Source organism: Gobius niger (genome assembly GCF_951799975.1).
Source record: "Gobius niger genome assembly, chromosome: 14".
NCBI classification, from domain to species: domain Eukaryota; kingdom Metazoa; phylum Chordata; class Actinopteri; order Gobiiformes; family Gobiidae; genus Gobius; species Gobius niger.
The window spans coordinates 33154113-33180241 of record NC_136865.1 but is presented as its reverse complement, the minus strand read 5'-3'; the positions used below and the strand labels follow the sequence as shown (position 1 = coordinate 33180241).

General features: G+C 40.9%; 1 protein-coding gene across 1 annotated transcript in view; it reads right to left on the bottom strand.

The window, feature by feature from the left end:
• The window catches only part of LOC306973775 (uncharacterized protein), a gene marked incomplete at both ends in the record, with an annotated part of 61377 nt that overhangs the window by 31815 nt on the left and 3433 nt on the right, over window positions 1-26129 (bottom strand). Inside the window, 20 exons of the mRNA XM_079570768.1 lie at window positions 595-688; window positions 3098-3166; window positions 3237-3409; window positions 3479-3533; window positions 5892-5991; window positions 6061-6142; window positions 7900-7969; window positions 8075-8179; window positions 12732-12808; window positions 16813-16890; window positions 17432-17535; window positions 17606-17692; window positions 17767-17861; window positions 20536-20624; window positions 20708-20783; window positions 21423-21496; window positions 21564-21634; window positions 23807-23898; window positions 23971-24083; window positions 24707-24766. Of these exons, the coding sequence (XP_079426894.1) occupies window positions 595-688; window positions 3098-3166; window positions 3237-3409; window positions 3479-3533; window positions 5892-5991; window positions 6061-6142; window positions 7900-7969; window positions 8075-8179; window positions 12732-12808; window positions 16813-16890; window positions 17432-17535; window positions 17606-17692; window positions 17767-17861; window positions 20536-20624; window positions 20708-20783; window positions 21423-21496; window positions 21564-21634; window positions 23807-23898; window positions 23971-24083; window positions 24707-24766 (1764 nt within the window). The remainder of the gene's footprint in view (window positions 1-594; window positions 689-3097; window positions 3167-3236; window positions 3410-3478; window positions 3534-5891; window positions 5992-6060; window positions 6143-7899; window positions 7970-8074; window positions 8180-12731; window positions 12809-16812; window positions 16891-17431; window positions 17536-17605; window positions 17693-17766; window positions 17862-20535; window positions 20625-20707; window positions 20784-21422; window positions 21497-21563; window positions 21635-23806; window positions 23899-23970; window positions 24084-24706; window positions 24767-26129) is intronic.

The following is a 26129-nucleotide window of genomic DNA, read 5'->3' as shown; positions in this document are numbered from 1 at the left end:
ATTGTTGCTATTGTTGCTAATGATGCTAATGTTGCTAATGTTGCTATTGTTGCTAATGTTACTAAGGTTGCTAATATTGCTGATGATGCTAATGTTGCTAATGTTGCTAATGTTGCTAATGATGCTAATGTTGCTGATGTTGCTAATGTTGCTAATGTTGCTAATGTTGCTAATGATGCTAATGATGCTAATGTTGCTAATGATGCTAATGATGCTAATGTTGCTAATGATGCTAATGATGCTAATGTTGCTAATGTTGCTAGTGTTGCTAATGATGCTAATGTTGCTAATGATGCTAGTGTTGCTAATGTTGCTAATGATGCTAATGTTGCTAATGTTGCTAATGTTGCTATTGTTGTTAATGTTGCTAAGGTTGCTAATGATGCTAATGTTGCTAAGGTTGCTAATGATGCTAATGATGCTAATGATGCTAATGTTGCTAATTATGCTAATGTTGCTTTTGTTGCTGATGATGCTAATGATGCTAATGTTGCTTTTGTTGCTGATGATGCTAATGATGCTAATGTTGCAGCGACTAAAAAGTCGTCAGGGTCACAGGAGAGGGTAAAGGAGAGGGGGGGAGGAGCCTCGTACCTTGAGCAGGGCGTCCTCCGTCTTCTCGGGGTTGGTCTTCAGAGCCTGCGCTGCGTCGGCGATCGGCACCGGCATGAAGCGGATGGTGTAGTTCCTGTAAAGGTCAGAGGTCGTTACAGTCCGGCATGAAGCGGACGGTGTAGTTCCTGTAAAGGTCAGAGGTCGTTACAGTCCGGTATGAAGCGGATCGTGTAGTTCCTGTAAAGGTCAGAGGTCGTTACAGTCCGGTATGAAGCGGACGGTGTAGTTCCTGTAAAGGTCAGAGGTCGTTACAGTCCGGCATGAAGCGGATGGTGTAGTTCCTGTAAAGGTCAGAGGTCGTTACAGTCCGGTGTGAAGCGGACGGTGTAGTTCCTGTAAAGGTCAGAGGTCGTTACAGTCCGGTGTGAAGCGGACGGTGTAGTTCCTGTAAAGGTCAGAGGTTGTTACAGTCCGGTATGAAGCGGACGGTGTAGTTCCTGTAAAGGTCAGAGGTCGTTACAGTCCGGTATGAAGCGGACGGTGTAGTTCCTGTAAAGGTCAGAGGTCGTTACAGTCCGGTATGAGGCGGACGGTGTAGTTCCTGTAAAGGTCAGAGGTCGTTACAGTCCGGTATGAAGAGGACGGTGTAGTTCCTGTAAAGGTCAGAGGTCGTTACAGTCCGGTATGAAGCGGATGGTGTAGTTCCTGTAAAGGTCAGAGGTCGTTACAGTCCGGTATGAGGCGGACGGTGTAGTTCCTGTAAAGGTCAGAGGTCGTTACAGTCCGGCATGAAGCGGACGGTGTAGTTCCTGTAAAGGTCAGAGGTCATTACAGTCCGGTATGAAGTGGACGGTGAAGTTCCTGTAAAGGTCAGAGGTCGTTACAGTCCGGTATGAAGAGGACGGTGTAGTTCCTGTAAAGGTCAGAGGTCGCTACAGTCCGGTATGAAGCGGACGGTGTAGTTCCTGTAAAGGTCAGAGGTCGTTACAGTCCGGTATGAAGCGGACGGTGTAGTTCCTGTAAAGGTCAGAGGTCGTTACAGTCCGGTATGAGGCGGACGGTGTAGTTCCTGTAAAGGTCAGAGGTCGTTACAGTCCGGTATGAAGAGGACGGTGTAGTTCCTGTAAAGGTCAGAGGTCGCTACAGTCCGGTATGAAGCGGACGGTGTAGTTCCTGTAAAGGTCAGAGGTCGTTACAGTCCGGCGTGAAGCGGATGGTGTAGTTCCTGTAAAGGTCAGAGGTCGTTACAGTCCGGGATGAAGCGGACGGTGTAGTTCCTGTAAAGGTCAGAGGTCGTTACAGTCCGGTATGAAGCGGACGGTGTAGTTCCTGTAAAGGTCAGAGGTCGTTACAGTCCGGCATGAAGCGGACGGTGTAGTTCCTGTAAAGGTCAGAGGTCGTTACAGTCCGGCGTGAAGCGGACGGTGTAGTTCCTGTAAAGGTCAGAGGTCGTTACAGTCCGGTATGAAGCGGACGGTGTAGTTCCTGTAAAGGTCAGAGGTCGTTACAGTCCGGTATGAAGCGGACGGTGTAGTTCCTGTAAAGGTCAGAGGTCGCTACAGTCTGGCATGAAGTGGACGGTGTAGTTCCTGTAAAGGTCAGAGGTCGTTACAGTCTGGTATGAGGCAGATGGTGTTGAAGCAGATGGTGCTAATGTTGCTAATGATGCTAATGTTGCTGATGTTGCTTATGTTGCTAATGATGCTAATGATGCTAATGTTGCTAATGTTGCTATTGTTACTAATGTTGCTAATGTTGCTAAGGTTGCTAAGGTTGCTGATGATGCTAGTGTTGCTAATGTTGCTAATGTTGCTAATGATGCTAATGATGCTAATGTTGCTAAGGTTGCTAATGATGCTAATGATGCTAATGTTGCTAATGTTGCTAATGATGCTAATGTTGCTAATGTTGCTTATGTTGCTGATGATGCTAATGATGCTAATGATTCTAATGATGCTAATGTTGCTAATGATGCTATTGTTGCTGATGTTGCTTATGTTGCTTATGTTGCTAATGTTGCTAATGATGCTAATGTTGCTGATGATGCTAATGATGGTAATGATGGTAATGATGCTAATGTTGCTAATGATGCTAATGTTGCTGATGATGCTAATGATGGTAATGATGCTAATGTTACTAATGTTGCTAAGGTTGCTAATGATGCTAATGTTGCTTATGTTGCTAATGATGCTAATGTTGCTGATGATGCTAATGATGGTAATGATGCTAATGTTACTAATGATGCTAATGTTGCTGATGATGCTAATGATGGTAATGATGCTAATGTTACTAATGTTGCTAAGGTTGCTAATGATGGTAATGATGCTATTGTTGCTAATGTTGCTAATGATGCTAATGTTGCTGATGATGCTAATGATGCTAATGTTGCTAATGTTGCTAGTGTTGCTAATGTTGCTAGTGATGCTAATGATGCTAATGTTGCTAATGTTGCTAAAGTTGCTAATGTTGCTAATGTTGCTAATGATGCTAATGATGCTAGTTCCTGTAAAGGTCAGAGGTCGTTACAGTCCCACAGACTCACTTCTCCAGCGCCGACGCCACGTCCTGCAGCCCCTGAGCGCTCACGCCGTTCCGGTCCCACAGCACCGTCCTGGAATCAGACGTGAGTCAGTAACTCGGCCCAGGTGAGAGCAGCACAGCCTAACCACTGTGCCACCCACCTCAGCTTGGTGTTGATCTGCAGAGCTTTGGCGAGGAGCTTGGCGCCCAGGTCTCCCATGGCGTTCCCGCTGATGTCCAGGCGGGTCAGAGACGCGTTACTGCCCAGAGCGTTCAGGAACACGGACAGATCCGACTTCAGCCGCGAGTCGGCGAGAGACAGAGACGCCAGCGGCTGGACCACAACAGAACACTTAGATCTTTGAAGAACTTTCCACAGACTCACTTTGTCCTGAAGACTCACAGACTCCTCCTCCTGGATCAGATGCACCAGATGGTCCAGGACCTGAGACACGTTTCTGCAGGACATCACCATGAAGGTCAAACATCAGCCGACAGTAAAACCATCTGACATTAGAGCTGGTCCAGATCGACGACTAGGGATGCACCGATACCAGCATCGGGTATCGGGCCGATACCAGTATCGGGTATCGGGCCGATACCAGTATCGGGTATCGGGCCGATACCACAGGCTCGTACTCATTAATGAGGTCCCGATACCTCCTGCCGTGTGTCCGGCGCTCCTGCAGGAGCGGCTCCTGCAGGAGTTGCTATGGTTGCTAATGATGCTAATGATGCTAATGTTGCTAATGTTGCTAAGGTTGCTAATGTTGCTAAGGTTGCTAATGTTGCTAATGTTGATAGTGTTGCTAATGATGCTAATGTTGCTAATGATGCTAATGTTGCTAAGGTTGCTAATGTTGCTAAGGTTGCTAATGTTGCTAATGTTGCTAATGTTGATAGTGTTGCTAATGATGCTAATGATGCTAATGTTGCTAATGATGCTAATGTTGCTAAGGTTGCTAATGTTGCTAATGTTGATAGTGTTGCTAATGATGCTAATGTTGCTAATTATGCTAATGTTGATCCATCCATCCATCCATTTTCTTCCGCTTTATCCGGGGCCGGGTCGCGGGGGCAGCGTCTGAGCAGAGACGCCCAAACTTCCCGATCCACACACACCTCCTCCAGCTGTTCTGGGGGGACCCCGAGGCGACACCTCCTCCAGCTGTTCTGACCCCGAGGCCACACCTCCTCCAGCTGTTCTGACCCCGAGGCCACACCAGGCCAGCTCGGAGACATAGTCCCACCAGCGTGTCCTGGGTCCGCGAGGCCTTGTCCCACTAGGACATGCCTGGAACACCTCCGGCGGGAGGCGACCAGGAGGTATCCGGAACAGATGCCCGAGCCACCTCAGCTGCTCCTTTCCACGTGGAGGAGCAGCGACTCTACTCCGAGCTCCTCCCGGGTAACTGAGCTCCTCCCCCCCAGCCACCCTGCGAAGGAAACTCATTTCGGCCGCTTGTATTCGCGATCTCGTCCTTTCGGTCATGACCCAAATCACATGACCATAGGTGAGGATCACATGACCATAGGTGAGGATCACATGACCATAGGTGAGGATCACATGACCATAGGTGAGGATCTCATGACCACAGGTGAGGATCACATGACCATAGGTGAGGATCACATGACCATAGGTGAGGATCACATGACCATAGGTGAGGATCACATGACCATAGGTGAGGATCACATGACCATAGGTGAGGATCACATGACCATAGGTGAGGATCACATGACCATAGGTGAGGGCGGGGTCGACTCAGCTCCCTCTTCACCACGACAGACCGATACAGCGACCGCATCACTGCTGACGCCGCACCGATCCGTCTGTCCATCTCACGCTCCATCCGTCCCTCACTGAGAACAAGACCTGAGATACTTGAACTCCTCCACAACTAATGTTGATATTGTTGCTAATGATGCTAATGTTGCTAATGTTGCTAATGTTGCTAACTAGCCACTAATTTGTAATATGAAATATGAAAACAAAAAAGATATTTATGAAAAAACACCAGATTTTTTGGGGGGATTTTTTCTCCCAGTTTCTCATACTTTTAACCTCTTAACTCCCGCCTGAACCGAGAGCATTTTCTCCAGTTTAGCTTTACCCAAATCCTGTAGGCCTCATTTGAAAGCTAAGACCTACAAAACTAAATTGATCTTTTTCCTCTCATCATCAGATTTTTTTTCAGCACTTTTTTTGTTGGACGGGCGTCTCATTTTTGACAAATTTTCGTGACTTTTTTATCACTTTTTCGTGAAATGTTTAGATTTTTTTAGTCATTTTTTTGTCACTTTTTTGTCAGATTATTCGCATTTTTTTGGCAAATTCATATCACTATTTTCGTCCATTTTTTCTCAATTTTTCATCTAATTTTTTCTACATTTTTCGTCAAATTTTCGCACTTTTTAGTCAAATTTGTGTCCATTTTTGTCTTTTTTTTTGTATATTTTTCGTCCATTTTTACTCAATTTTTAATCAATTTTTTCTCAATTCTTCGTCAAATTTCTCTGTTTTTTGTCAAATTCTCGTCCATTTTTTTCATTTTTTTGTCCATTTTGTCACTTTTTCGTCCATTTTTTCTCAATTCTTCGTCAAATTTTTCGCACTTTTTTGTCTAATTTTTTGTCCATTTTTCGTCACTTTTGTCACATTTCCATCCTTGTTTTCGTCTCAGTTTTGTTGCTTTTTCACACCGTTTTCCCAGAAGCTTTTGGATTGGGGTAAAGCCAAACTGAAGGAAATGTGCTCGGTTCAGGTGGGAGTTTGTATTTTCCTCTCCTCAGCTAAAACATGCAGAGTGGGGTCTGACTTGGACTTGATGCCGCTGAAGTTCTTGCCCAGAGCCAGGTGTTTGATGGAGCGGTTCTTGGAGATCCACTGGAGCAGCGTGAGGAGGTCCAGGTCCAGCCCTGAGGCAGAAGAACAAACCGTCACAGCCCAGAGCGGACACAAGGGGGCGCGTGTGAGTGACGTCCCACCGTTATCAGACACGTCCAGGCTGCTGATGTTGGGGATCTCCGCGATGCAGCCCTCCAAGACCTGAGCTCCTGGAGAACGCAGCTGAGGAGGAGGAGAACCGGGAGGGTCAGAGAGGAGGAGGAGAACCAGGAGAACCGGGGTCAGAGAGGAGGACCAGGGTAAGAGAGGAGGAGGAGAACCAGGAGAACCAGAGTCAGAGAAGAGGAGGACCAGGGTAAGAGAGGAGGAGGAGGACCAGAGTCAGAGAGAGAGAGAGAACCAGGAGAACCAGAATCAGAGAGGAGGAGGAGAACCAGGAGAACCTAGGGCTGCTCGATTATTGAAAAAATAATAGTCACGATTATTTTTGTCATAATTGAAATCATGATTATTCAAACGATTATTTGTTGCCTTTAAAAAAAATCCATCAAGAAAGTGACAAAAATCCATCAAAAAAGTGACAAAAATCCATCAAAAAAGTGACAAAAATCCATCAAAAAAGTGACAAAAATCCATCAAAAAAGTGACAAAAATCCTTCAAAAAAGTGACAAAAATCCATCAAAAAAAAGACAAAAATCCATCAAAAAAAAGACAAAAATCCATCAGAAAAATGACAAAAATCCATCAAAAAAGTGACAAAAATCCTTCAAAAAAGTGACAAAAATCCATCAAAAAAATTACAAAAATCCATCAAAAAAGTGACAAAAATCCATCAAAAAAGTGACAAAAATCCATCAAAAAAGTGACAAAAATCCTTCAAAAAAGTGACAAAAATCCTTCAAAAAAGTGACAAAAATCCTTCAAAAAAGTGACAAAAATCCATCAAAAAAGTGACAAAAATCCATCAAAAAAAAGCCAAAAATCCATCAAAAAAAAGCCAAAAATCCATCAAAAAAAAGCCAAAAATCCAGCAAAAAAGTGACAAAAATCCAGCAAAAAAGTGACAAAAATCCAGCAAAAAAATTTAAAAAATGTGGAAAAAAATTGAAAAAAAAAAATTGAAACAAAAAATTATAATCGATTTTTTGCGATTATGCTAATTTTGTAATCGTTTACTGTTGTAATCGAAATCGTAATCGAATTTCGATTAATTGCACAGCCCTAGGAACCAGAGTCAGACAGGAGGAGAACCAGGAGAGCCAGGGTCAGAGAGGAGGAGAACCAGGAGAGCCAGAGTCAGACAGGAGGAGAACCAGGAGAGCCAGGGTCAGAGAGGAGGAGAACCAGGAGAACCAGAGTCAGAGAGGAGGAGGACCAGGAGAGCCAGAGTCAGAGAGGAGGAGAACCAGGAGAACCAGAGTCAGAGAGGAGGAGAACCAGGAGAACCAGAGTCAGAGAGGAGGAGGACCAGGAGAGCCAGAGTCAGACAGGAGGAGAACCAGGAGAGCCAGGGTCAGAGAGGAGGAGAACCAGGAGAGCCAGGGTCAGAGAGGAGGAGAACCAGGAGAGCCAGAGTCAGAGAGGAGGAGAACCAGGAGAGCCAGGGTCAGAGAGGAGGAGAACCAGGAGAGCCAGGGTCAGAGAGGAGGAGAACCAGGAGAACCAGAGTCAGAGAGGAGGAGAACCAGGAGAGCCAGGGTCAGAGAGGAGGAGAACCAGGAGAACCAGAGTCAGACAGGAGGAGAACCAGGAGAGCCAGGGTCAGAGAGGAGGAGAACCAGGAGAGCCAGGGTCAGAGAGGAGGAGAACCAGGAGAGCCAGGGTCAGAGAGGAGGAGAACCAGGAGAGCCAGGGTCAGACAGGAGGAGAACCAGGAGAACCAGAGTCAGAGAGGAGGAGGACCAGGGTCAGAAAGGAAAAGGAGGACCAGAGGAACCAGAGTCAAAGAGAGAGAGGACCAGGAGAACCAGGCTCTTACGTCGCAGCCGCTCAGGTCCAGAGAGACCTCACTGAGGCTCGGGTTACAGCCCAGACCCAACAGCAGCGCCCTGCAGGACAGAGGTGGGTACTACAGTTACTACAGGGGTGCAAAGGGGCGGGGCGTAAAGGGGCGGGGCGTAAAGGGGCGGGGCATGAAAGGGGCGGGGCCTCACTTCAGCGCCTCCAGTGGCAGCTTCGTCCCCGACAGAGACACGGAGCTGAGGCTCAGGGCGGAGCTGAAGAACTGTTTGAATCCAGACGGAAGTTCCTTCAGCTTCCTACGAGAAACACACATCGTTATTATACCAGAAACATAAAATATAACAATATCATAACGGAAACTCTCATATATGATCATTATTATAACGGAAACTCTAATATATGATCATTATTATAAAAGAAACTCTCATATATGATCATTATTATAACGGAAACTCTAATATATGATCATTATTATAAAAGAAACTCTCATATATGATCATTATTATAACAGAAACTCTCATATATGATCATTATTATAACAGAAACTCTCATATATGATCATTATATAACAAAAACTCTCATATATGATCATTATTATAACAGAAACTCTCATATATGATCATTATTATAACAAAAACTCTCATATATGATCATTATTATAACAGAAACTCTCATATATGATCATTATTATAACAGAAACTCTCATATATGATCATTATTATAACAGAAACTCTCATATATGATCATTATTATAACAGAAACTCTCATATATGATCATTATTATAACAGAAACTCTCATATATGATCATTATTATAACAGAAACTCTCATATATGATCATTATTATAACAGAAACTGTAATATATGATCATTATTATAACAGAAACTCTCATATATGATCATTATTATAACAGAAACTCTCATATATGATCATTATTATAACAGAAACTCTCATATATGATCATTATTATAACAGAAACTCTCATATATGATCATTATTATAACGGAAACACTCATATATGATCATTATTATAACGGAAACTCTCATATATGATCATTATTATAACAGAAACTCTCATATATGATCATTATTATAACGGAAACTCTCATATATGATCATTATTATAACAAACTCTCATATATGATCATTATTATAACAGAAACTCTCATATATGATCATTATTATAACAGAAACCCTCATATATGATCATTATTATAACGGAAACTCTCATATATGATCATTATTATAACAGAAACTCTCATATATGATCATTATTATAACGGAAACTCTCATATATGATCATTATTATAACAGAAACTCTCATATATGATCATTATTATAACGGAAACTCTCATATATGATCATTATTATAACAAACTCTCATATATGATCATTATTATAACAGAAACTCTCATATATGATCATTATTATAACAGAAACTCTCATATATGATCATTATTATAACAGAAACTCTCCTATATGATCATTATTATAACGGAAACACTCATATATGATCATTATTATAACAGAAACTCTCATATATGATCATTATTATAACAGAAACCCTCATATATGATCATTATTATAACAGAAACCCTCATATATGATCATTATTATAACAGAAACTCTCATATATGATCATTATTATAACAGAAACTCTCATATATGATCATTATTATAACAGAAACTCTCATATATGATCATTATTATAACAGAAACTCTCATATATGATCATTATTATAACAGAAACTCGAACATATGATCATTATTATAACAGAAACTCTCATATATGATCATTATTATAACAGAAACTCTCATATATGATCATTATTATAACAGAAACTCTCATATATGATCATTATTATAACAGAAACTCTCATATATGATCATTATTATAACAGAAACTCTCATATATGATCATTATTATAACAGAAACTCTCATATATGATCATTATTATAACAGAAACTCTCATATATGATCATTATTATAACAGAAACTCTCATATATGATCATTATTATAACAGAAACTCTCATATATGATCATTATTATAACAGAAACTCTCATATATGATCAATATTATAACAGAAACTCTCATATATGATCATTATTATAACAGAAACCCTCATATATGATCATTATTATAACAGAAACTCTCATATATGATCATTATTATAACAGAAACTCTCATATATGATCATTATTATAACAGAAACTCTCATTATTATAACAGAAACTCTCATATATGATCATTATTATAACAGAAACTCTCATATATGATCATTATTATAACAGAAACTCTCATATATGATCATTATTATAACAGAAACCCTCATATATGATCATTATTATAACAGAAACTCTCATATATGATCATTATTATAACGGAAACTCTCATATATGATCATTATTATAACAGAAACTCTCATATATGATCATTATTATAACGGAAACTCTCATATATGATCATTATTATAACGGAAACTCTCATATATGATCATTATTATAACGGAAACTCTCATATATGATCATTATTATAACAGAAACCCTCATATATGATCATTATTATAACAGAAACTCTCATATATGATCATTATTATAACGGAAACTCTCATATATGATCATTATTATAACAGAAACACTCATATATGATCATTATTATAACAAACTCTCATATATGATCATTATTATAACGGAAACTCTCATATATGATCATTATTATAACAGAAACTCTCATATATGATCATTATTATAACAGAAACTCTCATTATTATAACAGAAACTGTAATATATGATCATTATTATAACAGAAACTCTCATATATGATCATTATTATAAAAGAAACTCTAATATATGATCATTATTATAACAGAAACTCTCATATATGATCATTATTATAACAGAAACTCTCATATATCATCATTATTATAACAGAAACTCTCATATATCATCATTATTATAACAGAAACTCTCATATATCATCATTATTATAACAGAAACTCTCATATATGATCATTATTATAACGGAAACTCTCATATATGATCATTATTATAAAAGAAACTCTCATATATGATCATTATTATAACAGAAACTCTCATATATGATCATTATTATAACAGAAACTCTCATATATGATCATTATTATAACAGAAACTCTCATATATGATCATTATTATAACAGAAACTCTCATATATGATCATTATTATAACGGAAACTCTCATATATGATCATTATTATAACAGAAACTCTCATATATGATCATTATTATAACGGAAACCCTCATATATGATCATTATTATAACAGAAACCCTCATATATGATCATTATTATAACAGAAACTCTCATATATGATCATTATTATAACAGAAACTCTCATATATGATCATTATTATAACAGAAACCCTCATATATGATCATTATTATAACAGAAACTCTCATATATGATCATTATTATAACAGAAACTCTCATATATGATCATTATTATAACAGAAACTCTCATATATGATCATTATTATAACAGAAACTCTCATATATGATCATTATTATAACAGAAACTCTCATATATGATCATTATTATAACAGAAACCCTCATATATGATCATTATTATAACAGAAACTCTCATATATGATCATTATTATAACAGAAACTCTCATATATGATCATTATTATAACAGAAACTCTCATATATGATCATTATTATAACAGAAACTCTCATATATGATCATTATTATAACAGAAACTCTCATATATGATCATTATTATAACAGAAACCCTCATATATGATCATTATTATAACAGAAACTCTCATATATGATCATTATTATAACAGAAACTCTCATATATGATCATTATTATAACAGAAACTCTCATATATGATCATTATTATAACAGAAACTCTCATATATGATCATTATTATAACAGAAACTCTAATATATGATCATTATTATAACAGAAACTCTCATATATGATCATTATTATAACAGAAACCCTCATATATGATCATTATCATAACAGAAACTCTCATATATGATCATTATTATAACAGAAACTCTCATATATGATCATTATTATAACAGAAACTCTCATATATGATCATTATTATAACAGAAACTCTCATATATGATCATTATTATAACAGAAACACTCATATATGATCATTATTATAACGGAAACTCTCATATATGATCATTATTATAACAGAAACTCTCATATATGATCATTATTATAACAGAAACTCTCATATATGATCATTATTATAACGGAAACCCTCATATATGATCATTATTATAACAGAAACTCTAATATATGATCATTATTATAACGGAAACCCTCATATATGATCATTATTATAACAGAAACTCTCATATATGATCATTATTATAACAGAAACTCTCATATATGATCATTATTATAACAGAAACTCTCATATATGATCATTATTATAACAGAAACTCTCATATATGATCATTATTATAACAGAAACTCTCATATATGATCATTATTATAACAGAAACTCTCATATATGATCATTATTATAACAGAAACTCTCATATATGATCATTATTATAACAGAAACCCTCATATATCATCATTATTATAACAGAAACTCTCATATATGATCATTATTATAACAGAAACTCTCATATATGATCATTATTATAACAGAAACTCTCATATATGATCATTATTATAACAGAAACCCTCATATATGATCATTATTATAACAGAAACTCTCATATATCATCATTATTATAACAGAAACTCTCATATATGATCATTATTATAACAGAAACCCTCATATATGATCATTATTATAACAGAAACTCTCATATATCGTCACTGACCTGTGGGAGAAGACACACTTGGACATGTTGAGGACGGACAGATGTTGGAGGCTTCCCCTGAGCAGAGACGAGCAGAGCTGAGGAGAACCAGAGACACGTTATAGTCTGTGAGGAACCACAGGAAGAACCACAGGGACCACGAGAAGAACCACAGGGACAAGAAGAACCACAGGGACAAGAAGAAGAACCACAGGGACAAGAAGAAGAACCACAGGGACAAGAAGAAGAACCACAGGGACAAGAAGAACCACAGGGACCATGAGAAGAACCACAGGGACCATGAGAAGAACCACAGGGACAAGAAGAACCACAGGGACAAGAAGAACCACAGGGACCACGAGAAGAACCACAGGGACAAGAAGAACCACAGGGACCATGAGAAGAACCACAGGGACCAGAAGAACCACAGGGACGAGAAGAACCACAGGGACCATGAGAAGAACCACAGGGACAAGAAGAACCACAGGGACGAGAAGAACCACAGGGACCATGAGAAGAACCACAGGGACGAGAAGAACCACAGGGACCATGAGAAGAACCACAGGGACCACGAGAAGAACCACAGGGACCACGAGAAGAACCACAGGGACGAGAAGAACCACAGGGACAAGAAGAACCACAGGGACAAGAAGAACCACAGGGACCATGAGAAGAACCACAGGGACCATGAGAAGAACCACAGGGACCATGAGAAGAACCACAGGGACCATGAGAAGAACCACAGGGACAAGAAGAACCACAGGGACCACGAGAAGAACCACAGGGACAAGAAGAACCACAGGGACCATGAGAAGAACCACAGGGACAAGAAGAACCACAGGGACCATGAGAAGAACCACAGGGACAAGAAGAACCACAGGGACCATGAGAAGAACCACAGGGACCATGAGAAGAACCACAGGGACCATGAGAAGAACCACAGGGACCATGAGAAGAACCACAGGGACAAGAAGAACCACAGGGACCATGAGAAGAACCACAGGGACCACGAGAAGAACCACAGGGACCATGAGAAGAACCACAGGGACAAGAAGAACCACAGGGACAAGAAGAACCACAGGGACCATGAGAAGAACCACAGGGACCATGAGAAGAACCACAGGGACCACGAGAAGAACCACAGGGACGAGAAGAACCACAGGGACAAGAAGAACCACAGGGACAAGAAGAACCACAGGGACCATGAGAAGAACCACAGGGACGAGAATAACCACAGGGACAAGAAGAACCACAGGGACAAGAAGAACCACAGGGACCATGAGAAGAACCACAGGGACAAGAAGAACCACAGGGACCATGAGAAGAACCACAGGGACGAGAAGAACCACAGGGACAAGAAGAAGAACCACAGGGACCATGAGAAGAACCACAGGGACCACGAGAAGAACCACAGGGACAAGAAGAACCACAGGGACCATGAGAAGAACCACAGGGACCATGAGAAGAACCACAGGGACAAGAAGAACCACAGGGACCATGAGAAGAACCACAGGGACCACGAGAAGAACCACAGGGACCATGAGAAGAACCACAGGGACAAGAAGAACCACAGGGACAAGAAGAACCACAGGGACCATGAGAAGAACCACAGGGACCACGAGAAGAACCACAGGGACCATGAGAAGAACCACAGGGACAAGAAGAACCACAGGGACCATGAGAAGAACCACAGGGACCATGAGAAGAACCACAGGGACCACGAGAAGAACCACAGGGACCATGAGAAGAACCACAGGGACAAGAAGAACCACAGGGACAAGAAGAACCACATGGACAAGAAGAACCACAGGGACCATGAGAAGAACCACAGGGACCACGAGAAGAACCACAGGGACAAGAAGAACCACAGGGACAAGAAGAACCACAGGGACAAGAAGAACCACAGGGACCATGAGAAGAACCACAGGGACAAGAAGAACCACAGGGACAAGAAGAACCACAGGGACAAGAAGAACCACAGGGACAAGAAGAACCACAGGGACAAGAAGAACCACAGGGACAAGAAGAACCACAGGGACAAGAAGAACCACAGGGACAAGAAGAACCACAGGGACCACGAGAAGAACCACAGGGACCACGAGAAGAACCACAGGGACGAGAAGAAGAACCACAGGGACGAGAAGAAGAACCACAGGGACAAGAGGAACCACAGGGACAAGAAGAACCACAGGGACCACGAGAAGAACCACAGGGACCATGAGAAGAACCACAGGGACCATGAGAAGAACCACAGGGACGAGAAGAAGAACCACAGGGACAAGAGGAACCACAGGGACAAGAAGAACCACAGGGACCACGAGAAGAACCACAGGGACCACGAGAAGAACCACAGGGACCACGAGAAGAACCACAGGGACCATGAGAAGAACCACAGGGACCATGAGAAGAACCACAGGGACCATGAGAAGAACCACAGGGACAAGAAGAACCACAGGGACCATGAGAAGAACCACAGGGACCATGAGAAGAACCACAGGGACCATGAGAAGAACCACAGGGACAAGAAGAACCACAGGGACCATGAGAAGAACCACAGGGACAAGAAGAACCACAGGGACAAGAAGAACCACAGGGACAAGAAGAAGAACCACAGGGACAAGAAGAACCACAGGGACAAGAAGAACCACAGGGACCATGAGAAGAACCACAAGGACCATGAGAAGAACCACAGGGACCACGAGAAGAACCACAGGGACAAGAAGAACCACAGGGACCACGAGAAGAACCACAGGGACCACGAGAAGAACCACAGGGACAAGAAGAACCACAGGGACAAGAAGAACCACAGGGACCACAAGAAGAACCACAGGGACAAGAAGAACCACAGGGACAAGAAGAACCACAGGGACCACGAGAAGAACCACAGTGTGAACCTTCACCAGAATCAAAGTGGATTAACTTTTATAACCAACGCGAGTCCCACAATGTGAACAGCGATGGAGCAGAGGGTGAGTCAGTCCAAACGCGGGTTAGCTTGTGTGTTAGCATATTAGCATGTGTGTTAGCATATTAGCATGTGTGTTAGCATATTAGCTTGTGTGTTAGCATATAAGCATGTGTGTTAGCATATTAGCTTGTGTGTTAGCATATTAGCTTGTGTGTTAGCATATTAGCTTGTGTGTTAGCATATTAGCTTGTGTGTTAGCATATTAGCTTGTGTGTTAGCATATTAGCTTGTGTGTTAGCATATTAGCTTGTGTGTTAGCATATTAGCATGTGTGTTAGCATATTAGCTTGTGTGTTAGCATATTAGCATGTGTGTGTTAGCATATTAGCATGTGTGTTAGCATATTAGCATGTGTGTTAGCATATTAGCTTGTGTGTTAGCATATTAGCTTGTGTGTTAGCATATTAGCATGTGTGTTAGCATATTAGCATGTGTGTGTTAGCATATTAGCATGTGTGTTAGCATATTAGCATGTGTGTGTTAGCATATTAGCATGTGTGTTAGCATGTTAGCATGTGTGTTAGCATATTAGCTTGTGTGTTAGCATATTAGCTTGTGTGTTAGCATATTAGCTTGTGTGTTAGCATATTAGCATGTGTGTTAGCATATTAGCATGTGTGTGTTAGCATATTAGCTTGTGTGTTAGCATATTAGCATGTGTGTTAGCCATTTATGAAGCTGTGTTGCAGATGTCAACTCCGTATAACTGCATCGTGAAGTATCTTCACTTATTGCTGTTTATTTATATTACGGTAAAGTATGAGCGGAGAGAGGGGGCGGAGTTAACTGGGAGAGGGGGCGGAGTTAACTGAATCGAAGCGTTGTGTCTTCCGGGTTTGAAAAATACCTCCAGAAAACACTTATATTTATCACAAAAATGAGTGCTCCATAATGGTAGAGGTACAATATATCATATAAATGCCTATACTTCACTTTGGAATGGCTAAAATAGCAGGATATAGATCCTTTAATTCATCCTTGACATGATTCAGAAAAGTATTGAAAGTATCAATACTTTGATCAAATATCGCAGCAAAAGTATCGCGATATTTTGCAAAGAGACACATTGTCCTGTAGTAACAAAACCCCGTCCAGACGACTGCCCTTCGTGAGTCTGTAGTGTTGGTGTGAGACCTGTTCCACGGAGCAGTCGCTGTGAGAAACGTCCAGCATCTCCAGAACGTTGGCTTCACCCAGGAAACTGTGGAGCTGCTGAAGAACCACAGGAGGAACGTGAGATCACACAGAGATAGACACAGACGCATCTCGTCATAGAAGGGGGCGTGGCTTCGCCGAGGGGGAAATAGAATCTTTAGGGAAATTCAATTTTTCACTCTTTTTGCCATTTTCTGGTGGAATATGAACTTTTTTATCACATAAATAAAGTCAGGTGTAAATCAGGTCCATATGGATATTTTCTCACAGCAGATTGTTCAGTAGAAGTGAAAAAACTGCAGTTGTAGCTAGCGCTAGCTAACCGTTAGCATTAGCCCGATGCTAACATGTAGCATCATGTTAGCATTCTCCGTTATTCATGTATTTATGGGCTGTTGAACCACTTTGCTCCTCCCCATGTCTTTGTATCATTATTTAGTAGAAACTATATTCATAATTCAGCATTTGTTCAAGTAGTTTTTGAATAATTAGAAAAAGTTTAGATTTTTTTTTAATTGTTTTCCCCCTTAACTGTTTTCAAACATGACCATATATGGGCGATTCCAGAGATGCGTCTGTATCTATCACACAGACTCACCCCCAGGTCGTCGCCCCGCAGCGAGTTGGCCGACAGGTTGAGCTCCTTCAGGCTGGAGCTGATGACGGGGTTGGAGCTCAGAGACTGAAACACACTGTTCACTCCTGCAGGAAACACGGAGACACAAAAGTTTCAATGGTTCAGTTTTTGAATAAAGTCAGTAAGTCCTTGAACCTTTGGGGGAGAGTCCGGTTCTGCAGAGGTTCAGCCGCTTCAGGCCCAGGGGGAGTTTGGCGAACTGCGCAGCCAGAGCCGCCGCGCCTGCGTCACATGACATCATCTCATTAACATAAACGGGGCGAATATGCAAATGAGGGGCGTGTTTTCATCCTCACCTTTGTCTTCGAGGGAGTTGTTACTGAGCGTCAGAGAGTGAAGCGCGGAGGCGGGGTTATGAGCCAGCGCCGCCGCCAACTTCTGAGCAAAGTCACTGCAAACAGGGATTTCAGAATAAAACAGGTGAAAACAGGGGGATTTCACAATAAAACAGGTGAAAACAGGGGGATTTCACAATAAAACAGGTGAAAACAGGAGGATTTCACAATAAAACACTGAAAACAGGAGGATTTCACAATAAAACAGGAGGATTTCACAATAAAACAGGAGGATTTCACAATAAAACAGGAGGATTTCACAATAAAACAGGAGGATTTCACAATAAAACAGGAGGATTTCACAATAAAACAGGAGGATTTCAGAATAAAACACTGAAAACAGGAGGATTTCACAATAAAACAGGAGGATTTCAGGATAAAACAGGAGGATTTCAGAATAAAACACTGAAAACAGGAGGATTTCACAATAAAACAGGAGGATTTCACAATAAAACAGGTGAAAACAGGAGGATTTCAGAACAAAACAGGGGGATTTCACAATAAAACAGGAGGATTTCACAATGAAACAGGAGGATTTCAGAATAAAACAGGAGGATTTCACAATAAAACAGGAGGATTTCACAATGAAACAGGAGGATTTCAGAATAAAACAGGAGGATTTCACAATAAAACAGGGGGATTTCACAATAAAACAGGTGAAAACAGGAGGATTTCACAATAAAACAGGGGGATTTCACAATAAAACCGGTGAAAACAGGGGGATTTCACAATAAAACAGGTGAAAACAGGAGGATTTCACAATAAAACACTGAAAACAGGAGGATTTCACAATAAAACAGGAGGATTTCACAATAAAACAGGAGGATTTCACAATAAAACAGGAGGATTTCACAATAAAACAGGAGGATTTCACAATAAAACAAGAGGATTTCACAATAAAACAGGTGAAAACAGGAGGATTTCAGAATAAAACTGGTGAAAACAGGAGGATTTCAGAACAAAACAGGGGGATTTCACAATAAAACAGGAGGATTTCACAATAAAACAGGAGGATTTCAGAATAAAACAGGAGGATTTCACAATAAAACAGGAGGATTTCACAATGAAACAGGAGGATTTCAAAATAAAACAGGAGGATTTCACAATAAAACAGGGGATTTCACAATAAAACAGGAGGATTTCACAAAAAAATAGGGGGATTTCACAATAAAACAGGAGGATTTCACAATGAAACCGGTGAAAACAGGAGGATTTCACAATAAAACCGGTGAAAACAGGAGGATTTCAGAAAAAAACTGGTGAAAACAGGAGGATTTCACAATAAAACAGGGGGATTTCAGAATAAAACAGGAGGATTTCACAATAAAACAGGTGAAAACAGGAGGATTTCAGAATAAAACAGGTGAAAACAGGAGGATTTCACAATAAAACAGGAGGATTTCACAATAAAACAGGAGGATTTCACAATAAAACAGGAGGATTTCACAAAAAAATAGGGGGATTTCACAATAAAACAGGTGAAAACAGGAGGATTTCACAATAAAACAGGAGGATTTCACAATAAAACAGGAGGATTTCACAAAAAAATAGGAGGATTTCACAATAAAACGGGGATTTCACAATAAAACAAGGGGATTTCAGAATAAAACAAGAGGATTTCACAATAAAACAGGAGGATTTCACAATAAAACAGGAGGATTTCACAATAAAACAAGGGGATTTCACAATAAAACAGGGGGATTTCACAATAAAACAGGAGGATTTCACAATAAAACAGGAGGATTTCACAATAAAACAGGAGGATTTCACAATAAAACAGGGGGATTTCACAATAAAACAGGAGGATTTCACAATAAAACAAGAGGATTTCACAATAAAACAGGAGGATTTCACAATAAAACAGGAGGATTTCACAATAAAACAGGGGGATTTCACAATAAAACAAGGGGATTTCACAATAAAACAAAAGGATTTCACAATAAAACAGGAGGATTTCACAATAAAACAGGGGGATTTCACAATAAAACAGGGGGATTTCACAATAAAACAGGTGAAAACAGGAGGATTTCACAATAAAACAGGAGGATTTCACAATAAAACAGGAGGATTTCACAATAAAACAGGAGGATTTCACAATAAAACAGGAGGATTTCACAATAAAACAGGTGAAAACAGGAGGATTTCACAATAAAACAGGGGGATTTCACAATAAAACAGGGGGATTTCAGAATAAAACAGGTGAAAACAGGGGGATTTCACAATAAAACAGGGGGATTTCAGAATAAAACAGGTGAAAACAGGAGGATTTCACAATAAAACAGGGGGATTTCAGAATAAAACCAGTGAAAACAGGACGATTTCAGAATAAAACCGGTGAAAACAGGAGGATTTCAGAATAAAACACTGAAAACTTAGGTAAATAATGTCTTTTATTGTGAAGGCCTGACCTCCTGTATATGAGGTAAATACTGTCTTTTATTGTGAAGGCCTGACCTCCTGTATATGAGGTAAATAATGTCTTTTATTGTGAAGGCCTGACCTGCTGTATATGAGGTAAATAATGTCTTTTATTGTGAAGGCCTGACCTGCTGTATATGAGGTAAATAATGTCTTTTATTGTGAAGGCCTGACCTGCTGTATATGAGGTAAATAATGTATTTTATTGTGAAGGCCTGACCTGCTGTATATGAGGTAAATAATGTCTTTTATTGTGAAGGCCTGACCTGCTGTATATGAGGTAAATAATGTCTTTTATTGTGAAGGCCTGACCTGCGCAGTCCAGCGTTGTCCAGCACCAGCTCCTCGAGGCGACTGGAGCGAGCGACCACACGGAGGAGCGCCTCGCTCGCCTCCGACGACTGAAACCACAACATGTAGCGATAAACAACAATAATCACAATAATAAACAACAATAAACATCATAATAAACTTAATTAGTCACCAGTTTGTGATCTTTCACGCAGAGTTTGATGAACCACTGGTTAAACTCCAGCGCTGAGATGATCGGGACCAGATCTCTGCAAACCAGAGCAGACAAACATCAGCTCCATCACTGAGGTTCTTCTACAGACGGACTATAGAGACATTGTCATTTTTTGTCATTTTCTTTTGGTCATTTTTTGTCATTTTGTTGTGTTTTTTTCGTCATTTTTTGTCATTTTTTGGTCATTTTTTTTTTGTTTCTTTGTCATTTTTTTGCAATTTTGTGTCATTTTTTTTCATTTTTTTGTAATTTTTAGTTTGTTTTTTTTTTCATTTTTTTGTCAGTTTTTTTTTTTTTTTTTTGTAATTTTTTTTGCAATTTTTTGTAATTTTTTGTAATTTTTAGTAATTTTTTTGTCATTTTTTTTGTAATTTTTTGTAATTTTTTGTAAATTTTTTGTAAATTTTTTGTAAAAAAAATAATCTTTTTTCGTCATTTTTTGTCATTTTTGGTCATTTTGTGTTGTTTTTTTTCAGTTTTTTTCAGTTTTTTGTGATTTTTTGTCAGATTTTTTTTTATTTTTTTTATTTTTTTTTTATTTTTTTTTGTGATTTTTGTGTGATTTTTGGTCATTTTTTTTCTACAGAGGGACTATAGAGAGCACCCTGACCATCTAGCTCAGTAAAATAAAGTAAAGATCCACAGTCTTCATCTCCTTCAGCTTCAGACTCGCCTGTTGTCCAGGTGGATGAAGTCCTGCAGCGTCAGCTCCCTCGTGTCCTGACTCAGATAAATGGTGTCCACGTCCTGAAGCAGATCAGAACTTAATAACGGGAGCAGGTCCATAAACATCTGGTGTTTGATGCCGACTCACCCACTGCACCTCGTCTCTGTACGGAAGCCCCAGGAGATCACACACACACCAGTACTGGAGAGAGAAGCCTCCTAAAAATAATATAAATAATATAACATAATATAATATAACGTAATATGTAAGGCATAATGTATAGAACGCTGGTCCAGTTCACCCTGTCGGTTCTTATTTTCCCGATAATGACCAGCATGATACATGATCCCGCTTATTATTCGGCCATTTGCAACTGAACACACAACATAAACTTCGTACACTTTTATGAAGGTCCAAAGGTTTATTTAGTGACTTCTGCGACAAATAGTTCCCAAAACTTTGCGCGTTGCTCGGCAACGTTTTGCTAGGCTAGAAGGGGTGCGGGGAACATCGGTACCTCGCATATTAAAAAGTCCCGATGTTCCCCCGTCAATACAAGTGCCAACGCTGCATGCGATCAGGGTAGACTTACGCACAGGCATTATGCAGCGCTCTTCATTCATCAGGCAAAACGTAAAACTATCATCTGCAAATATAAGTAGGCTACTCATGCCCCAACACTACGTTAGCCTGTAGTGTCTCTGGAGCCGGTCACAGCGGAGGGTGCAAGCAGGGATGACATGTCGAGGCACAAGGAACTAGTACACCATGCAACATCTGCACAGAGACAGCCAGATGTGCGCGTCCTGCAGACAGAGGTGCAGACCGCGCAGATGTCTCTGTCCTGGAGAGGCAGTGAACACTGAATGATCAGGACCGTGGGGTGGGCTTGGACAAAATTGGGTGTTCACAGGTCCACCCGTGGTGCCGCGTAATTGTGCCATAAGCCCCGATCTCTTTTCCTTTGCTGCGCTTCCTCAGCGTTCTCATTTAATATAGGCTATGGATCGTTTTTATTATGTCAAAAAACAGCGGCGCAAATACAGTTCAACGTCATTCAGTGTCAGTGGCCTCAGTGGTGCCTCTCAGAGCGTCTGATGGCCAAAGCACAGTGCGTAATGCGAGCATGACAGGCGGCGGCGCTGGGAGAGGAGTGAGGACGCAATGCATCGTAAAAAGACCCTAATTTAATGTGTATAAGGCTGGAGCGCAGCATCAGAAAAGACTTGCTGAGAGTTAGGAGCAGCTATGGCACGAGCCGCTGCACTTGGCTCTCCGCACACCGCGTGATGGACTACGCTGGGGCTCACGGACAATCACAAGAAAAAAACATGGATTTACGCACGATCGAGCTACAACAACGAACCAATCAAGCAAGCAGGGAGATCTGTTTACATACAAGAAAAGCGGCTGTGGGTGAGTTTTTTTGTTGCCAATTTTACTTTTCTTGTCTGAACTGCGACACGTTCTTATTCTGAGGTTGTACAAACATGTTGTAGGCTATTACAATGCGAGATCTACAAGACTTATAATATGTTATAAAGTAGCCTAATCAGTAGGCTAGATATGAGCGAAACCAAGCCGCTTGTTGCTCCATTATCCGCGCGCACAGGGCCGCTCTGTGCCAAGCGGTGAAGAGAGAGGCGGGGGGCGTGTTCACTGCTTGCATCGGTCGGGGAACATCGGGCCCTCCGGCGTCCGGAGGGCCCGATGTTCCCCGAGGTACGTGGGAACATCGGACCCGGGGAACATCGGGCCGACCCCGGCTAGGAGCAGTTAGCCTAGCTACTTAGCTGAAGGCGCAGTTGGAGGAGGTGGTGAATCTCTGGGTAAGTTGAAAGTCAGACTCACGATTCCCCGACTTCTCTCTCAGTGACGGGACAGATAGTGTCGCTGCTACGTACGTGCGAGTGATATGAAAACACCGACTCAGAGGAACTTTATCAGGAAATAATGACCGGGAGAACGTTGGGAAATCCCATTCAAATCAACAGAGCTTCTACTGACGCTGTGAAGAGCCGTATAATAAAATAAAATAAAATAAAATAAAATAAAATAAAATAAAATAAAATAAAATAAAATAAAATAAAATAAAATAAAATAAAATAAAATAAAATAAAATAAAATAAAATAAAATAAAATAAAATAAAATAAAATAAAATAATATAATATAATATAATATAATATAATATAATATGTTATGTTATGGCAACATGAAACTCATGACACAATTTAAGTAAAAACAAATTGTGAAAAAAGCGGAAATATTAGCAATAGATGAACAAAAAGCATAAATGATCTTAGCTTTCAAATGAGCCGATCCTTTGTCCTGCAGGCTGTGAACTCTCAGGTGAGATTTGGGTAAAGGTGAACAGAGTAAAGTTTATTACCGCACGGGCCCAGCTCCGGTCTGCTGTTCCCCCACCTCTCCAGCAGGGGCGCCGCCCTCTCCGGAGGCTTCAGGCTCAGCTTCAGCAGCTTCCTGACAGACGGACTTAGCGTTTATTCGACAGACAGATATAAACAAAAATAAAAACACATGACAGCGGCTCACGTGGGCGGAGCTCCGGGGCAGATCCTCCGTAGACACAGGCCGATCCGAGCGATGATGTCATCCACCTCCGGCGAGCGCAGCGGCCAGACGCCACGCTCGTGCTCCAGGGCCAACTGCGGGGGGCGCCAGAGAGTCAGATCCGTGCAGAGACAGGGAGAGGCAGGAGGGGGCGTTAGAGAGACAGATCCGTGCAGAGACAGGGAGAGGCAGGAGGGGGCGACACAGAGACAGGGAGAGGCAGGAGGGGGCGCCACAGAGACAGAGAGAGGCAGGAGGAGGCGCCAGAGAGTCAGTTCAGTGCAGAGACAGGGAGAGGCAGGAGGGGGCGCCACAGAGACAGAGAGAGGCAGGAGGAGGCGCCAGAGAGTCAGTTCAGTGCAGAGACAGAGAGAGGCAGGAGGAGGCGACACAGAGACAGAGAGAGGCAGGAGGAGGCGCCAGAGAGTCAGTTCAGTGCAGAGACAGAGAGAGGCAGGAGGAGGCGACACAGAGACAGAGAGAGGCAGGAGGAGGCGACACAGAGACAGGGAGAGGCAGGAGGAGGCGACACAGAGACAGAGAGAGGCAGGAGGAGGCGCCAGAGAGTCAGTTCAGTGCAGAGACAGGGAGAGGCAGGAGGGGGCGACACAGAGACAGGGAGAGGCAGGAGGAGGCGACACAGAGACAGGGCGAGGCAGGAGGGGGCGTTAGAGAGACAGGTCGATGGTAAAGCTCCGTCAGGGGAAGTGTTCTGTACCTGAGACGGGCTGTTGCTGCTCACGCCCTGCAGATCCAACAGACTGAACGACTGCTCCACCTGCAGCACAAGAATAATAATACGTGACATCGCTGTTATCAAGGCACGTTTATTTGTAGAGCACAATTCCTCCAGAGCAACGTTTGTTTTCAGACCAAAACCTTCAGCTAGGGCTGCTCGATTATTGAGAAAATAATAATCACGATTATTTTTGTCATAATTGAAATCACGATTATTCAAACGATTATTTGTTGCCTTTAAAAAAAATCCAGCAAAAAAGTGACAAAAATCCATGAAAAAAGTGACAAAAATCCATCAAAAAAGTGACAAAAATCCATCAAAAAAAAGACAAAAATCCATTAAAAAAAGTGACAAAAATCCATCAAAAAAAAGACAAAAATCCATTAAAAAAAATGACAAAAATCCATCAAAAAAGTGACAAAAATCCATCAAAAAAGTGACAAAAATCCATCAAAAAAGTGACAAAAATCCATCAAAAAAGTGACAAAAATCCACAAAAAAGTGACAAAAATCCACAAAAAAGTGACAAAAATCCACAAAAAAGTGACAAAAATCCATCAAAAAAGTGACAAAAATCCATCAAAAAAATGACAAAAATCCAGCAAAAAATGTGAAAAAAAAAAGTAAAACAAAAAAATATTGCAAAAAAAAAAAAAAAAAAACAATAAAAAATGATTAGCGATTTTTTGCGATTATGCTAATTTTGTAATCGTTTACTGTTGTAATCGAAATCGTAACCAAATAATCCCAGCGTCCTGAGGTAAAGTTTCCTTTTAGCTCCACAAACCAGAGGAAGGAGAGGCTGAAAACTCACTGGAGACACTTACAAACATCACTCTTTTCTTTTACTACAGACTCAACGGTCTCCTTTACACCATGGTCTGGGTGATACTGGATTCTGATTGGCTGGTGCATTATTTTAGTCCGGTAGTTAAATCACTGGGATGTCACTCCGCTGTGGCGTCGCCATAGCAACGCCTGACACAGCTGACTCAGATAAAGGCGTAATTAGTGACTGACAGGAACGTATGAGATGGATTTAGTGTTTGCTAAATGTTTGTAGAGGAGAGTGAGCAGCTAGGTTAGCTACTGTTAATAACATATGAGCTTTACATTTCTATTGGAAACGGTTAAGGCTATTCATCATTTTCAGGCGTACATAAAATGATCCTGCATTGAAGCATCTTTGTCTGGATTAGTAAAGTCAAACATAAAAGTTTGAGTTGGGGGGGCCCAGGTGTGAGCGACTCCACCGCAGCTGTTTCCATAAACAGTTGAGCTGGTTGAGCTAGCTAGCTTTAGCTTCAGGTTAAACCTTGTAAAAGGTAAATAACTGGTGCCCACGAGTGCCACATATCGGTGTTTCCTTCCAGGGAAAAGGGTTTTTTGTCTTTTTTTTGTT